The sequence below is a fragment of the Aspergillus fischeri genome, genomic scaffold, assembly GCF_000149645.3.
Source record: "Aspergillus fischeri NRRL 181 1099437636252 genomic scaffold, whole genome shotgun sequence".
In the NCBI taxonomy this organism is placed as follows: domain Eukaryota; kingdom Fungi; phylum Ascomycota; class Eurotiomycetes; order Eurotiales; family Aspergillaceae; genus Aspergillus; species Aspergillus fischeri.
This window is the reverse complement of record NW_001509768.1, coordinates 22,886-39,853: the sequence shown is the minus strand read 5'-3', so window position 1 is coordinate 39,853 and position 16,968 is coordinate 22,886. Positions and strand designations below refer to the sequence as shown.

General features: G+C 49.7%; 4 protein-coding genes across 4 annotated transcripts, besides 2 other annotated features; 2 read left to right on the top strand and 2 right to left on the bottom strand.

Moving 5' to 3' along the window:
• Window positions 1–67: 67 nt before the first annotated feature.
• Window positions 68–1,345: a mobile genetic element.
• Window positions 347–841: a mobile genetic element.
• Window positions 1,346–3,112: 1,767 nt separating the features above from the next.
• NFIA_061700 (uncharacterized protein) lies at window positions 3,113–4,186 on the top strand (the record flags this gene model as incomplete). The annotated part of the gene is made up of 1 exon (XM_001262905.1): window positions 3,113–4,186. The coding sequence occupies one exon, from the start codon at window positions 3,113–3,115 to the stop codon at window positions 4,184–4,186; it is 1,074 nt and encodes a 357-aa protein (XP_001262906.1).
• A 186-nt stretch (window positions 4,187–4,372) lies between these two features.
• Window positions 4,373–4,950, bottom strand: NFIA_061690 (glyoxalase family protein; the record flags this gene model as incomplete). The annotated part of the gene is made up of 2 exons (XM_001262904.1): window positions 4,373–4,657; window positions 4,735–4,950. 2 exons carry the CDS (start codon window positions 4,948–4,950, stop codon window positions 4,373–4,375), a joined length of 501 nt encoding a protein of 166 aa, XP_001262905.1.
• Window positions 4,951–6,022: 1,072 nt separating this feature from the next.
• On the top strand, window positions 6,023–6,879 carry NFIA_061680 (phosphoglycerate mutase family protein; the record flags this gene model as incomplete). The annotated part of the gene is made up of 2 exons (XM_001262903.1): window positions 6,023–6,584; window positions 6,641–6,879. The coding sequence occupies 2 exons, from the start codon at window positions 6,023–6,025 to the stop codon at window positions 6,877–6,879; spliced, it is 801 nt and encodes a 266-aa protein (XP_001262904.1).
• Window positions 6,880–7,552: 673 nt separating this feature from the next.
• NFIA_061670 (uncharacterized protein) lies at window positions 7,553–16,939 on the bottom strand (the record flags this gene model as incomplete). The annotated part of the gene is made up of 2 exons (XM_001262902.1): window positions 7,553–16,584; window positions 16,642–16,939. The coding sequence occupies 2 exons, from the start codon at window positions 16,937–16,939 to the stop codon at window positions 7,553–7,555; spliced, it is 9,330 nt and encodes a 3,109-aa protein (XP_001262903.1).
• Between the last annotated feature and the right edge of the window lie 29 nt (window positions 16,940–16,968).

Genomic DNA, 16,968 nt, shown 5'->3' with positions numbered 1-16,968 from the left:
TCGGCAATGACGGTCCAATTGGTTTCGTTAGATCGTCTCCATCCGCCGGTCCGGGGTAGTCATTTCTTCCTTCATGGAATACAGCATCCCGTGTTCGTTTTATTTTATTCATTTCTGGATGCCAGATGACGTAGATATGGCCATGATCGCCTTCGTAGCCAATCAGATGGCCTACTTTGGCGCGGTGTTGCCATTTCTGGCCTTTAGCTCGATCTTCAATGGGTATATGTCGATAAGCGAGGCATCCCCAAATTCGTACGTGCCTTAGCGAAGGCACTGGATTGGGCAGCTTAAGCGCTTCGCGCCATTGCTGTAATGGAGATTTAGTCTGGCCAATCGGAATCAATCGATTCAATATATAAACGGCGGTATCTATTGCGTATGGCCATAGCTCTTTCGGTAAGCCGGAATCAATGAGCATAGTTCGGGCCATCTGGGTGATGATTCCGCCGCAGCGTTCGATTGGTCCATTCTGTTCTGGTGATCTAGGAGCGGTTCGATCTACCGCGATTCCCTTCGTCCTTGCCCAATCAAATGCCTGGAAATGATCTCTGATGTTATCTGCATGGAGTTTGATTGGATATTTGCCGCGTTGGTTCTTGACTGACTTAGCATAAGCAATGATGTTATCTTTAACCTCATTCTTGCGGTTCTTCAGCAGGCTAAGCGAGATTAAGCGAGTCTTATCGTCCAATAGGAGGAGGTAGTATCGATAACCGTGAATGCCTTCTCCACCAAAGCTGAATACATCGAAATGAATGACATCACCAGCATGTTCGGCTCGCGGCATTGGATCTCGGCTAACAATTCTCTGTGCCTTACCCAATCGGCATGGGGGGCAGTGTGGATCTGAATCTTGATAGATTTGGAACTCCCCGTTGTGCCTGAGAGTTGAGGCCATCTTCGTAACGCCGATATGACCTAATCGTCGGTGCAGAAGGCTGTATTCAATCTCATTGGCTGCAGCGGCTATGGGTGGGGCTGCTAGCTTGAGCCACGGGACGTTCTGCGCCTCGTAGGTGTAGCCAACTATCTTTCCATTTGAAAGCCTTCGAATGGTATTATCTTCAGGTCGGTAACAGATGCCTAACGATTTCTTTGCCAATAGTACGGAGAATAGGCAGTATGGCGATGCCGGGTTGTAGTAGCAGTGAAACTTGATACTATCACCATCTTCTAGTTGCAAATGAATGGTGCCTCGGCCAAGGGTCCTTCCCTCGGCCCCCGCGGCTGAGCCATACGTATACGGCTTCTCATTGGTTCCCCATGGTGTGTAGTCTATGAAGTCGCTTAGATCGTTGGAGATATGGCCACTAGTGCCTGTATCTGCAATCCAATTGGATGGTCGACGTATAGCCGAGTGAGCTTCTCCTTGATAAGGTTCGTCAGGCGCTTCCTGCGGCTGGTCTGCCACTGCGGCACCATAGAAATGTGTTGTGATTGGTCCATCTTCTTCATCAGATGTGTCATCAACTGCCGCATTCATGGTTCCGGTGGTTTTGCTAGTAGCTGGTACGGCCCAGGTGCCCTTCTTTGGCTGCCATGTTTCGGGCCGTATCTCGGGAATTAGATACCAGCAATTGGATGGTGCATGCTGGCCTCTTCGGCAATAAGCACATTTCCCTTCTGGTTTGCCTTTAGCGAGCCAATCAGATAGCCACTTTTGCAGGTCTTCGCCTAGCTTAGGGCCTCTCCAGTTCGGTATTGCTGGGCCCTTGCTTGCAGCTCGCCTATTAGGCTTCTTTGATTGGTTCTCAGTGTGCGTAGATGGTGTGATTGGCTGCTTAGCCGATGGAACTGCTGCTAGGCCTTGGTTCAATATAAGGGCTTGATCTTTAGCGTCCTGGCAGATGCGGAGAAATTCGGCTTGGTCAATCTTCTCGGTAAGATCATCGTGCTGATAGCTCATCATAAGCGCGTCGCACCAGTGATCTAGCTCGGGCCGTAGATTCCGAATCAGTAAGATAAGTGCCTGGTGTGGCTCGATCTTGTATTTCAGACTATTCGACGTGTGTATTCGACGAATCAGCTCATCTATAAAGTGATTTAGGTTAGCGAAATCATCTCTCTGGATGAAGATCGCGCTTTCCTATACAGCCCAGGCGCGATTGACGCCTCTCCCCCGCAGAATCTGCGTCAAAGTGGATATAACCTCATCGGCGTAGTCCCAGGGAAGTGCTGATTCTCGGACCGATCGTAGCATATTGGTTGAGATATTGAGTATCAACCATTTCCGAATCTGCTTAGATAGTCGCCGCCATCTCGCATAGTTTGGATCTTCCGGTTTCGGCCTTGGTATCATCGGGTCGATTAACCGGCTTAGATCATAGAGATCTAGCGTTAATTGGACGTATGTGAGCCAATCATCTAGCTCATCATCGCCATTCAGAATCGGTATGCCGTCTAGTTTGACGTCATCCGTTGGAAGCTTAGCTGCTTGGTTCTCTGGAACCGTTTCTTCAGCAGCTGGTTCGGTTCGGCCTGAGGCCGGAGTAGGCTCGGAATCGCTGGCCATCTCAGCCCCCTCAGCGGGGGCAGCGTTCCGATTGCCTGATTGGTTGGATCTAGTGCCAGGCATGTTTGAATAGCTTCAATATCGCTCAGAATGGAAGGAGAAGGGCTCATAACCTGACGTAGCACTGAGATGGTTGGATTCCCTAGCTAGGAGGCCTAACCAGCGGTGAGATAGGGGCAGCGGGCTGACTAAGGTAGTAGAGGTCACGTGACCCTACGACAGATATTGGAAGACGAATCCGCATCAACTAGTGAGAACGCAGCCATAATACCATCCACATTTAGATCGAAACTAGGGCCATATTCATCCATGGCCAAAGGAAGAGGTGGGTCTGCCTTAACATTATGGAGGCGACGAGGTTGCCGAAAGTACAGGCTTGCAGGTTCGATGGAATTTCGAGCTATGGCCGGACACTCGGGGCGCCAAGAGTGCGCATTCCGAACAGTGGAGACACCTTCAAGAGCCTTATATACTTGACTACTACATGCCTCTGGTTTCTTGCCTCATGCTCTTTTGGACACGATCGTTCTCCTTGCATATATTGTGAACCCGCAAACATTTCCGCGATTATCAGTCCTCTCCCACAAGCACTATACCATGAAGTATCGCGGCGTTGTCTACGACGTTGGCCTCAATTTCAGTGGCACTGGATTCTCCGTCGAGCCATTCAATCCTGCTCTAGTCGAATATGACATGAAAACAATCTCCGACGGGTTGCATGCCAACGCCGTCCGGATTGAAGGAGAGGAGATAACTCGACTGCAGATCGCCGCGCGGTCAGCACACTCGATGGGACTAAAGGTGTTTCTCAATCCGTGGAAGATGAATGCAACCATCGAGGAGACACGTGCATATTTCGAAGTGGCGGCAAAAACTGCAGAAAGATTACGCAACGAAGGCATTGATTTGGTCTTTATCGCCGGCTGCGAATACACCATCTTCAGCAAATGTGTTTTCCCTGGAGATTCTTTCAACGACCGTGTAATGTTTCTCGGCCCTCAGTTTCCCAGCGGCCATATGATCGAGGATATTCCTCAGGCTCTGCGTGACAAGTCTGTCCAGTTGAATAAGGTGTTGTGGTCTTTCGTCGAGGTGATTCGTTCCCATTTCGGAGGACAAATCACATATTCGGCCGGCTCCTGGGAAGTCGTGGACTGGGATATTTTTGACGTCGTTGGCATAGACTATTATCGTCGAGGAGAGACTGCGGAGAAGTACGTCTCGTGTCTTGACCGGTACAGGATTGGAAAGCCTCTCGCTGTTTTAGAGGTCGGCTGCTGCGCATACGAGGGGGCAGCAGAGCGCGGAGACGGCGGGTTCGTACTCTTGAAAGGCACGAATCCGGACGGCACTGGCATCTTCGAGAACGATATTGTCCCGACTCGGAGCGAGAAAGAGCAGGCCGATTATGTCGGGACGCAGCTTGAGCTTCTCGACAATGCAGGGGTTGATGCGGCCTTCATATTCCTGTTTTCGTTCCCTTGCCTGCCGGCAGGAGAAGGGGCCAGGGATCTGGACATGATGTCTTTCTCGTTGGTAAAGACTTTTCCTGGGAAGGATTCAAGATCTAAGAATATGCCTCCATGGGTACCGAAGGAGTCTTTCCATCGCGTCGCTGATGTCTTTCGTTCTATGGAGCAGGAAGAGCAGAGATCCGCAGTGATTCAGTGAAATGCGCCTTTAGGCAAGGGCCTACATGCTTAGGATTTAGTATCGCATAGAATCAGAGCAGTTGTGACTTTGAACCGACTGTGGCCGTCATGTCGAGGTATACACTCATTTCGTAACGCAACGAGTTCCTACATTCGGTGCAGAATGCCGTTATATGACACTACTGCGAATAACCCAGAATATAGCTCAATATGGGATTATTTCAATGAGGTATCCGTCTGGGTCTTCCACAAAAGGGACAGCTACGACGGCTTCCCACAGAGGCCGGTCAAACCCCTTGTCGGGCATATCGCAACCCAAAAACGTAGACACCACCTCTGAACCTTGAGCCACTCCAGCCTCTTTGAGTATTTTGACATTGTGACTTCTAATATGTTCCATGGCCGTTGCCATGTCCGGGACGCCGATCGCCAGCTTGACGAATCGGAAATCCGGATAGTCATTTGATTCGGCCATGCCTCTTTGGGACTTCTGATGGGAGGGTCAGCCTATGACTTGCCGGAAGCGGACGAGTCTCTTTGGTGAAGTATCGTTACCTTTGGGCATACTAGTTCTAGTACACCTTCCCTAGCGAAGAGTTGCGTTTGAGGGTCCGCTGCATCAGGATAACCGAGGAAGACAACAGTGGTCGTGTCCAATCCCATGCGGCCCAATTCCTTCATGCCAAAAACACTTGTGTAGAACGTAACGGATCTGTCGATATCCGTTACACGAAGACCGACATGCGTCAGTCTAAATCCGCTGGTTGGGTTCTTCGATGCCATGGTGTTCAAGTGTTGAGAGCGACTTAATTTTTTTGTTCAAGGATAGAATGCCACTTTTGCAGAAATTCAGCGTGCTCTTCTTATAAATTATCTCTCGGAACCCGATAGTCCCAGAGCCCGTTCTCTCTAATCCGGAAGGTCCGGGATCCGAGGCCGAGAAATGCCGAGCTGGAAGGGGTTGCTGAAATACTACTATAACCATCTTAAAGGCCTATATTAAGCGTCCGCCGGTTCTCCAGTATTGTATGGCATTCGGACTAGACTCGTGTCAACCGGAGGCGTCTGGTATTTATTGCCAAGACCTCACCGCTCATACAACATACTAGGATCAGGCAGGCAAGGCACCTTGCTGAAGGACAAGAAGTCGGAGTAGGATGCTCCAACAAAGCTCAGACAGCAAGTTAAATAGTGCCATTTTACCTGCTGCATTAAACTCTTGATTCCCAGAGCGTATATTTTTGTTTATCCAATGAAACTCCATCAAGCGGCCAGCTCTCAGAAATTAACCAATAATACAAAAGAGAGGTGATGAATAATACGTCAGCCAAGAACCCGAAAACAAATGCTAACTGGGTGAAGGCGGAATCATGTTTCGCTCCTTCCTGTGGGCTGGGAGCAGGCAGGAGTAGGGATTGTTCAACCAATCATACAATCATCAATCAACGAATTCTATCAGACGTCTAGTCAGTACATTAGTTCCCCATCTGACACTCTTCTCAGGATCGTCAGCACTGGTTCTACTTCAGAACGAATCATCTTTCCTTCCGGCAGTATCCATCGCGCTAGCCAATGGAAGGAATAAGAATGTCGTGTGGAGAGTAATCATTCCAGATACCCGGAAAAACATTCCCGAACACGATGAACCACCACGACTCTTGGCAATTGCCCGGGTAAGATTTAATAGGATGGTCAGAAAACTCCATTGTTCGCCCGGTTATATTTACTGTCTTCCAACCAGGAGAGACGGATGCTGGACGGAATTTCGGTACAAGCACCGATATCGGCGCAGTTTCAGTATTTCAGGGGGATATTTTCGGAGTTCTTTCTTACATCTCCCAAGTTCAAATCGGATATGGCAATTTATTTGCACCTAGTCCGTCACGCCCAGGGTGTTCATAATACTTGTACCGAAAATTTACAAATACGCGACCCTGGGCTGACTTTGATGGGAGAGGCTCAGTGCCACAGGCTCTGCCAGGAGTTTCCTCACCATGCTGCAATTACACACCTGGTTGCGTCGCCAATGCGCCGTACATTGCAGACTTGTCTTCTATCATTTGCACCGGCAGTAGTCTCTGGGATCCCTGTGACTGCTTTACCGGAAATCCAGGAAGTGTTGACTTTGCCGTGCGATACTGGGAGTAGCCCCGCATTGCTCTCCAGCGAGCCACCATTCCATGGCAAGATCGATTTCAGCAAAGTCGGAGATCAATGGAATGACAAGTCCCGCGGAGCACTATGGGAACCAAGGGTTGATCGTATTGAGGTGAGGGCCGCTAGGGCGCGGCGCTGGTTGCGCCACATAGCTCGCGAATCTGCCATGTCAACATACAACGACATCCATATTGTGGTTGTATCTCATGGTGCCATGCTTCATTACATAAGTCAAGACTGGTCAGGAATGGAGGGTGGATGTGAGTGCTTGCTGGAGACAATTAGCTAGCATTCCTCAGGCTTACGCATTATATAGGGACGAACTGGGAGAACGCCGAATGGCGTACCTACGAATTTTCAGACGTATTTGGAGATGACGATAGTGCTGATATTCATGAGACGGAGGCAAGTTGGAATTCTCGGAATCATGGCACGACTCGATTAACAGCGGCGGAGCAATTGCTATTGAAAGTCGAAATACAAAAGAGACTTCAACCCCAATATGATGCGATTGCAGCCAAGCAACGCTCCACGGTGGTGGGCGATGTTAACTGAATTACGATATACGGGTGGTTGTGTGAATCTATTACACTGGTCGATTCCCCATTCTGGCTTTACTGGAATTTCGTAGATGAGCTAACTATTAGCCATTTTGGATCGTTGCTGTTTTCTATTTAACAAGGGGAAGTAGTAATGGCAAATGAGTACCTTCAGCTGGCTGTATAGCATTCCTGAAGAACCTCATGTTCACTAATCGGGGAAGGAGTTCGATCATTTGGAACGGCACGTAGGAATCGTGAGGTTTATGCTCTAGAGTCCGTATATTTGATGCCCACATCATCAAAATATCATATGCGACACATGAATGCAACTGCTTTCCATTCAATTATACCTTGTCAGAATTAAATACAACTATGGCTTTTCGAAGCAGCGTTGGGGCGACGCAGTGGCGAAAGGGCTTTGATGTTTGGAAAAGACTCCATAGATCTTCGGAACCTAGCTGAGAGCTTGCGTTAGCTGAAGTCAGGGTCACAGTGCTGATGTATTCCATTTAATACCTGCTCGAAAACCTCAAGTAGTATCTCTCGGGGCAAGGATTTAAGCGACATGAGTACCTTTGCTCTAAAGAGCCTGTCTGGAAAATATGAACGCAGTCGCAGGTATACTCTCAAATGTAAAGACTAAATAATGAAAAGACAAAAGCGTATTCTAAGGCTTCCATAAGAACCTATGTCTCTATCTTTGCATCGAAATCACTCTCCAGTAACCGCATTCCGTCCAAAATCCTGCCTATATGAGTTTTCCCTATATCCCTGTTATTCTGTCTTATATTCGCCACGAGAACCTTCAAGAACTGCACTGGGCTCTTTGAAAACCTGGACTTGTTCACCACGTCGCCTCCTGCTAGGTCGGGCAGTATAAATCCATCCGGCCCGATCATGACTTGGTTGTTACCAGGCTTCCAAGCGAGACCGAGTGAGTCGCACAGCTGCACATAGTCCTCAAATGATGAGAGGTACAGCTGACCGGAGAACTGGCACAGGAGACTGATGATGTGCCTTGGAACCTTTTGGTGTAACCTGATTCCGGATATATTGTACAAGTCGAGATTGTCAAGCGACTTGTATCCGACGTTGATTCGTGGGGAGTAGAGGTGCAGTATAATATGCTCAGACCGCTCAATGGCTGTGAGCAGTTGTTGAACCTCGTAAGGGCTAACAATGATGAGTATACTGGGGTTTCTTTGGACGGACAGAATCCACTGAACGGGTTTCTGGAAAGGGTCCGAAAAGTCGACGTGACCCAACACCTTGTTGACAGTTTTGGCAAAGTCGCGTGTAACGAGGATGCTCCTCGGGAACTCAGACACATCAAGATATTGAGCTGCTGACGTAGTTGCGAGGGACATGAAAGCCGGCTGGAATGAATATTTGGGATATACTCCATTGAGGATGAACTCCTCCAGGCCCGGGTGTATCTGATGTTCTGCTGGCTCAGCCTGAGGCGGTCTCATGACTTGCCGCTCTTGTTCTAGCTCAGGCGAAAGTTCCCGTTCTTGCTCCTCATTGAATGAAGAGTCTCCGAACTCACTTAGGCCAAAGTCCACGCATCGGCTCTCAAAAGCAGTTGCGGCACGCGGTTCCATGCGACTGATTATTGAGAAGATGTCGCTGCTGGCCCGGCGGGGACGGTACCGCCTGTCAAGGCTCTGGGCTTCATCTTCCATGAACCTTTTGGCGTATTCGAGTCGACTTTCGCTGTCAGTCTGTGTCTTCAGATCCTCCCATTTAGTTTGCTGCTCAGTGAATCGGAGGCCTTGTCTCAGCCAAAGTGGGACTGCTTTTCGCAGATCGGTGCATGTTTCAGTGATAGCCCAGCAGATAACGTCTGCCACGGTGATATCTGCCGACGATGAAGGTTCCTGGCCTCGAAGAACGCGGATCTTCTGTTCAATCTCTCGTGGGATAAAGAAGACCACACTCTGTCCTCTCCCAAGTTTGCGCATTCTCATGCATGCTTGAACAAGTCTGTCCTTCGTTAGGTGTGCACCTAGAGTGACTGCAGCCCGGTAATTTGTAGGTAATCTGAGATCTGTGCCTCTAGTATGAGCTTCGTCGAGGAAGACAAGGCACTGGTCTAACCGATCTGCAAATGGCGAAGTTTGTAATTCCTCAACCCTGCCACTCTTATCCATCACCACAATCTCGTCAAAGTCATTGAAGAAGATGACTGCTTCCGTATTCCCGTCAGATGCATAATGGCGTAACCAAGCTCTTGCCAGCTCTAGATTTGTAAGATCAATCACTTGAGCACCGACATCCAAAATCACCCGCGGCCTTGAGCTCATGTTTGTGAGTGTCTCTAGGAGATACTGGCTGTGAAAAGTCGCCCCTGCCATCTCGTCCGTCATCAAAGTAATGCTATTTTCAGGGCACAGCAGGTTCTCCAGTACAAGTGCATTAGTATGTTTCTGCTCGGGGAGATCCAGTTGCCTCACATCGAGAGGAAGGATGTATCTGGAATCATTTGTGCCACTAAAACCGGTAGTAATGTGCTTTTTCTTCCTGCCTAGATCCCATCCTGAGGCCGATAGCTTATACGGGAATTCCTTGAGCTCTTGAGGGAAAACCATGTGGTGGAGGTAATAGTCTATGGCAGCCTTGGAGTATCGAAGGTAAGGGAAAACAGTCGACACACACTGGGTATGATCCTTGGTATTGATTCCTTGGAGGTGTTTGAATGCATCCGGCAATGTCGGGCATGATTGTACCCAAGACTGATACTCGGAATCAGCATTATCTGATCGAATTAGAAGCTCTAGGGAGTCAAAGAGGGCCTGATCCCCGAGCCCGCCATAGTAGTAGCTTAGGCAGGTAAGCACGATAACGATGTCAGGATGACTGAACTCGGACCGAGGCGTTGGGTTGTCCTTGGCCTTATAAGGAATAGCAAGCTTAGTCTTCTTCTCCCTATTCAAGTCGAGGCCGTAATTAACCCTCCATCTCTTCTGGCCAAGAGCAAACGCAAGAACACCACCAGCAAGGAGGCCTCGTAGTAGAAGGGCGTGGTTGATGATTTTCCCGTTCCAGAACCGACTGTGTTCAACAGCTTGAACCTCTTCGAGTGATAGTTCCCACTGGGTAATATATCTTCGAACAGCGTTTCGAATGTCAGGAGGCTGATATGCAATGGGAAACCCGGCGATGCCAGTCTCGCAGATCGAATCGGCCATACGGTTGAAGATCGCCTTCTCAGCATCACGGCGTAGGATGCGGATCACTGGGAATCTCTGATGATGTCTCTCATCTAGGTCTATCGATTGCGGAAATTCTTCCTTCACCTCAGCGGCGAATCGATGGATTAGACTTAGGACTTGTTGCACAATGACCCATCGATCCGGACTATGGTCGATTGACCTCTGTTGTCCGAGTGTGTAGATAAGTTCAAACTTGACGTTGAAGTTTTCGTCGCTTTCATCCACCACGTCCCGAGAGTGATTTTCGAATAGGAGCCTCGTCTTCTTCAACTCCCCAGCAAGTTCAGTCTGACCATCAAGTTCAAGCTCCAGCTCCATCAACTGGAAGGATAGCAAATGCTCTGGCTGAACGAGCAAGATACCTCCTTCTTTCTGACAATGGACTAGCAACTGATGTATAACCCTAGACCTGCTAGCATCTAGCTGGACATCTCTGGAGAAAGGCAGTTGATAAACCGGACGGTTGACAAGGCCAGAGAGCTTAGCAACTAGCATTTGATGCATCTGCTTAGCCTGGGGCTTAGCTACGATGATTCGGACTAGCCTCGAGCCATCGCCAAGGGCAGTGGCTACGATTGGAACAATAACGGACGACTTGCCTTGTCCCATGTTCAGCTGCATCACGGCGTTGTGGTCCCCTGAAGGTTGGATCATCTGCTGGGCAATCTGCTGCTGGACTTCCCGGATCATGATTTGACTCTCACATTCAACGAGCAACCACTCGGGATGTTCATGAGGGCTCCAGCCCTCATGGCCTTGGTTCTCGAGCTCACTGAGCAAGTCAACAGGGTCACTTTGGGATCGGATGAGTCGTCTGGCTTTTTGCAGAGCCGTAACTGCGAGTCCGTACTGGATGATGGCACTCTTCCAAGCACTAGACAGTTTTGACCAGTCTGAGTTTCTGAGCTGCTGCAGGAAGAACACTGGAGAAATCCTGGGCTGATGCCCAGCTTCCGAGAGAATGGCATCTACCGTATCCTCAGGACTGCGCGGTTTTGACTTGGAAAATGGCTGGACGGCGCTGCGCAGCGAGTTGTAGATGTCTTTATGGTGAGTTTCGCAATATGCTAGATGTTCCTGCAATAGAGCAGTAGGCACATCATTTTGGGCCAGCTTGTTCTGGCTATTATTTCTCAAGCTCGACAGACTCTGTCGCAACTCGTTCAGATAATTGCGCTCGTATTGGAAACATGCTCGAGACTCGAGAAAATCAACGATGCCTACCAGCTCCTTCCTTTCCGCTGTCTCTACTCTAGCTTTGGTGACAAGGCCTTGAATAGTCGATGCAGGGGCGTTGTTGGTATTAGGGGCGTCATGTCGAAAAATATCACTGACAGACACGAATCCTTTATGATGTGGCTTTGTCGGCTGCTCAGATGACACCAATCGATCGTCGATAGAGGCCGTTTTCAGTGGGACCTTTTTCAAGGCAGCAACAAAACCTTCCAAATATTCTTTGAAATTCTTGTTAGCCCACCATATTCTCCAAGATGGAAGGATTGATTTCGTTGCCCGTGCGACGTCAATGTATGCCTCCATGTGGTAGTCGCTTGGTTGTTTGGGAACTTGACAGGGCCATTGTCGCGCAAGTCGATCTCTGAAGATGTTGATCGCCTGCTTCTTATCCTTGCCGTACTCTCGCCGAAGTCGGTCTGCAGCCTTTCCGTCTCCCTTGGCGGTTCTTGACCGTGACTTTCCTTCTGGGCCATGCTTAGACTTGACCATGTGAGAGGTTGCCGCGGCTTCAAGCATGTCAGGCTGCAAGGTGTATCCTTTGGACAAGTCATGTACCTCGTTCAAAGGCAGTGGAGCAGCTGCCACAGAGGGAGATAAAGCCATCATGAGAAGTGCTTGGGTGATCTGCTCATCATGCTCGGTCGAATAGGCTACTGTCGCTATCCAAACCGTCAACTCCATCTTGTTGAGCCACTGTGAGTTGTCGTGAAATGCATGGTGCAACTGAGACCAGTATGATGATAGGTAAGAGCTTGGTCTCTGGAGCCACATAGAATCGTATTCCATATCTCGCTTTGGGGGGGCACCTCTGTGGTTGGCCGTTTTCCCCATAGCCATCAATTTGTATAGGTTCAGAGCAAGTCCCCCTGAAACAGGTTCCATGAGGCCCTGCTCACCGTGAAAAGCCTGGTAAGCAGTCGCGGTCGCACGTGCTGCTCGCTCTGATCTTGTATTGTCCCTTGACTGATAGATCTCATCATCGTTCGTGTGAAAGTCCTCGGCGCCGAACCCAGAGACACATTGACCAGCGTTACGGAAAATCGCCCGCTGAGCCAGATCCATATTAGTGTGCAGCTTTCGGTCTGGTTGAGGTTCGGCGTTCGGATAAAGAAACTCGACTTCGGACGATCGCTTGAAGATCTCATTGGTGATCGTGAGAAACCGATCATCTTGAACTGAGACCCTGACCTGAGAGGACCAGGTCACGGTCTGCATCTCCTTTAAGTGATCCGGACGATAGTGACGGCTTGGGGCGAGCGCAGCGATGTGATTCAGGATGTTGCAAGCAGTTGGACTCAGCGCCGTCGGCGCCCGGACTGATGCAGAACTAAGGATATCTAAGGCCTCTTCAGTCCCTCGCCGCCCGATGAACGGATCTGGAAGGCAGAAGGAAGTGAGAGCATGAAGGTAAGCTAGATAGAGCTTGCTTTCGAGCTTCGTCTCAGTAACAAAACGGCCCATGAGATCGTCAATTTGGTAAGGCTGGACACGCCGGACAGTTCCGTGGCATACAGACACAGTGACGTGATCATGAACCATGTCGCTATCGTTCTTCTTGATCTCGACCTCGCCTTCCGGAATCAGCACTAATCTTGTTGGTGGAGTTTGATTACCTCGCAGTACTAATTTGCTCTTGAGGCCCACCAAAGTGCCGAGTGACTGGTCCTCGTCAACGTGCATCTCCCTGAATTGGTGAGATCGAATGACCGATTCTCCTTCATTCAAAAAAAAGCCAAGCTCAAGTCTTGGGATCTTGATATCAAGTAACCTCCTGTTCGGATCATAAAGCATATGAAGGCTCAACGGACTTTCCAGATCAGCCACAATGGTCGCAACGCATTGAGCCAGACCACTCGAAGGCGCTAAGAGAAAAACTCCCTCTTGGCCACGTAGCTTCCAAAATCCATCGCGTTCCTCAAGGCACCATTTGCAGGACCGAGCCGGAAAAGGATTGCTGAAGAGGTAAAACTCCACAGCACCCGTCTTGTTGTTGTACCAGTGCGCGTACTCATCAACAAAGGAGTCTGGGAGTAAACCAGCGAAGACTCGACGAGGGATATAATCGTAGCACGACTTGTCATTCTCTAGGCGGAGGAGCAAGTCTTGCCTTTCCCTTCCAAAATGAACCGTGTAGCCGTGGAGGAGCTGGGTTGTGCAGAAGACCATGCCCGAGCTCGTGCTTGGCATAACGTTGTGTAAAAGGTCGCCGAATATTCTCTTATATTCATGATGGGTTTCGTAATCCGCGGGTAGACGAGAAAGAGGTAGGTCGTTAACAAGTAGCTCTCCAGTCAATATGTTAAGGTGCACCTTGAGATGGTCCATCGTCGTCTGGTGCCAACACCTCGTCCCGGTAGAGAGGGTCCAAGATGAGGTGGATTTGAAGTACCGCCAGCGTTGTTCAACGGCATCGGAAAGAAATGAGCCACCGGAAGCAATCTGCTCGTTCATGATGGGTCGGGCCCGATACATAGTGCGCCGCCACCTGTCAAGGACAACATCCTGAAAAATCTGGTCGTCACCAGTCTTCAATGAAAGGTTCTCATGGACTATGATAGAGCATTCGATCATAATAGCTGCCTGTTGAGAACTGGCCAAGATCTGACGCAGAAAGCCATCGTCAACGTTGAATGAATCAATGCAGATCAATGCAATGCTCGAAGCCGTTTCCAGGAATTCCCTCCTCTGCACGTCATCGCTCGTCTCCTCCACTCGCTCGAGGAGTGCCTTTACCCACCTGTAGGAAGTCTCCCGGCACTGCTCGAGAAGATTCAGGAAAGGCTGTGACAGGTCCTTGGAAACCAGTGACAAAAGTCGCGTAGTCAGGAAAGTGAAGGACCACAAGGCAGTGTAAGACTCCCAATTCGCCTGCACACGCAAGACGCAGCCAGTTAAGCTCTCCAGAATCTTCCGCCCAAATAACTCATCGCATGGTTGCGAGTGGGTGGATCGGGTGACTAATGATGACTCTGGGCCGGCTTGCAGGCTCATCTGGAGCAGAAACATTGCCGTTTCGCGTCTATTGAAATCGATGTTCGGCATGGCCAACTCCCTTAGAATGTTCATCCACTGAATCTTATGCCCATACGCCATACCAGTAAGTGCCCTGAACTCGCTCAAGGGCATCCACTCAGGGCACTCGAATTGGCTGACAATTACCTCATTCGGTGTCTGACCATCAGGTTTTCTCCAGTTGCGACGAAGGAATTGATCCAGTGCATGGGCTCTCTTGGGGAGCTTAAAGATACACAGCTCAGATAGGTCGTCGGTCAATGCCAGGTCGCAAGAAAATGAGTTTAATGCCTCGTCGTAGTACTGGTACATAACTCCGCTGCTCAGGCAGACGTCCGACTCAACCGCTTGCCCGACAGGCAATGCCCGTCGATGGATGACAGCGTTGGGCTTGGCTTCTGATCGCAGATGAATGCGGTAGTTCGGTTTGGTTGCGTGCCAGGGCTTGAGAGGTTGATATGACTTTAAGGAGTAGGTGGTCCGTGGAGTTGATGGATTTCCAGGTCGGCACAGGAGGACGTCATTGATCAAGTAGACTGTCAGGTCTCTCCACTCCGAGAAAGTCACAGGAGCAGCCATCTCGAAAACGGTAGCCTGCGCAGCGAGTTCGTGTTGCGGCAGGGGCCATTCGTGCACAAAAACCGCAAGGGCGTTGGCCTTTGATTCAAAGCCGCACCGTCGGCATGAAGACGGATGAATGTAGACCACCCCTCCTGCGTCCCGCTTCGTAGATACATCGCATTCGCTCTCTGCGTGCTTCTGCATCAGCTTGACATACTCCGTCTTGGCTTTGCGAAACTCATCGCGTTTCTCCTGTCTCTTAGCCGCGGCGTCTGCCTCAATCTCATACTTGAGCTGCTGGAGCCGAGTCGAGTTGCGAAAGAATTCAACAGCGAAGGAGCCGGGCGAGCCAAATGAGCCAAGAATATAAGGCCTATCCGCTTTCTCTGCAGATTTGACGCGATTCCGGATGTAGATCTCAAGACGTTGAAGCCTCTTCATGTCCTGCAATGAACCAAGTAAGAGCGATTGCCACAGGACGGCTGGAATCTGTGGATTGTAATCTGCCAAAAGTGGAAGTTCTTGGATGGCGGCTACGTCTGCGGCATACCAGAGTTCTAAGATAGTGAGAATCATTCGCGAAGCTCCCTCGGGGCGTCCGGAGTAGTAGCTAGCTGCCTTGGCGTGGTATGCCTCGATCAAATATCTCAAATCCTTCACCGGATTATCTGCTTTTCTCATATGGTGATCGATCCATGTTTGAAGGTTCTCTGCCACCCACGACTCAATCTCGAGGAGCTTGAAAGGTGTGTAATCCTCACCCCAGTCTCTAACGGATGGCAACTGGTTCTGGGGCAATGAGTTGAGTTCTGAAGTAGGACGAAACCTGGGTTCGAGAACCGCCGCTTTTCGCTGAGTTATCGACTTGATGAAAGCTTCCATATCTTTAAGGGAGAAGGTGATATTATTCTCAATGTTGAACTTGGATAGTTCACTCAGGCTCAGTGGCGGTTCAGCTCGTTCCGTGATATACCTCCATCGCTTATGCAGAATCTCCGAAGATTTTGAGACGACATGTCGGATATTAACCAGCCAAGGCCCATCGCTCGGTCTCTGGAGCTTGCAGAGACGACGTGAAACCTTATTCAACATCGTTTGAAGGATGTCGCTGGAAACTTTCTGGTGGTCATTGGCAGCGTGAAGAGCTTGAGCCATGAGAAAGGCCATGAACTCCTTGTAGGTATTTCTTCCAGTCGCAGAAAGTCGTGTCATAGACAACTGCAGGGCTACTCGAACTAGAAGCCAAGTCGAAGAGCGACGCCAAGGAAATTTGCTGTCTTTCCATATCACATCATCGCGGGTGTTTTTACAGATTTTGTCCACAGCAACTTCCTTACCGCATCCTCGGAGGATGCTTGCAAGGAGTTCGGTAACAATCATCGGGTCAGATGTCTCGTTGTTGTCCTCTTTCTCTTGCTTGTCTTTCTTGGTCACCTGCTTCGTCTCTCTTACAGTTTGCTGGCTCATCTTGGTGAGAGTTTTGGCCATGACTACCTGAAAGTCTTGGCTTTCGAAATCAGCGGCCGTGACTTCCACTGCAGTTGCCGGGAAATGGCGCACGAGCCGTCCTCGTATGGACACCACAGCCTCGTTTCTTGGTGATAGCTCAAAAACTTCAAAGCACACCGTGTCCGCGTTTCTGCTGATAAAAACACCAGCATTTTGTTCTGTGATTTGTAGTGCTGCTACAGGTGCTGTAAAACATTGGTAAGCTTTCCTCCTGTGAGCCAAACAAATTCAAAAAGCGTTACCTTTGGAAGATAGCTCCTTCAGAATATCTCGGACAACAACATCCTTCAGGTATCCTTGAGGGTTCCTCGATGTCCTTAAGGACTTCAGTACCGAGATACCTGCCTTCACCGCGTCCTCATCATGGTGTCCGGGGAGAAAACGCCGCAATGACCGCTGCACAAATTCCAAAAGGGTTGTGTCGTTCTTCTGAGAGGTGTCGTCTGCACCCGGGAGTTTTGGAGGCAGGAACAAATGGTGGTAGATGTATCCGAAGCTTGTCCTCGAAACGTCTTCAAGCTTTCCACCGTTGGGGGCCATGATAAAAGGAACAGTGCCTGGGCGCGTTG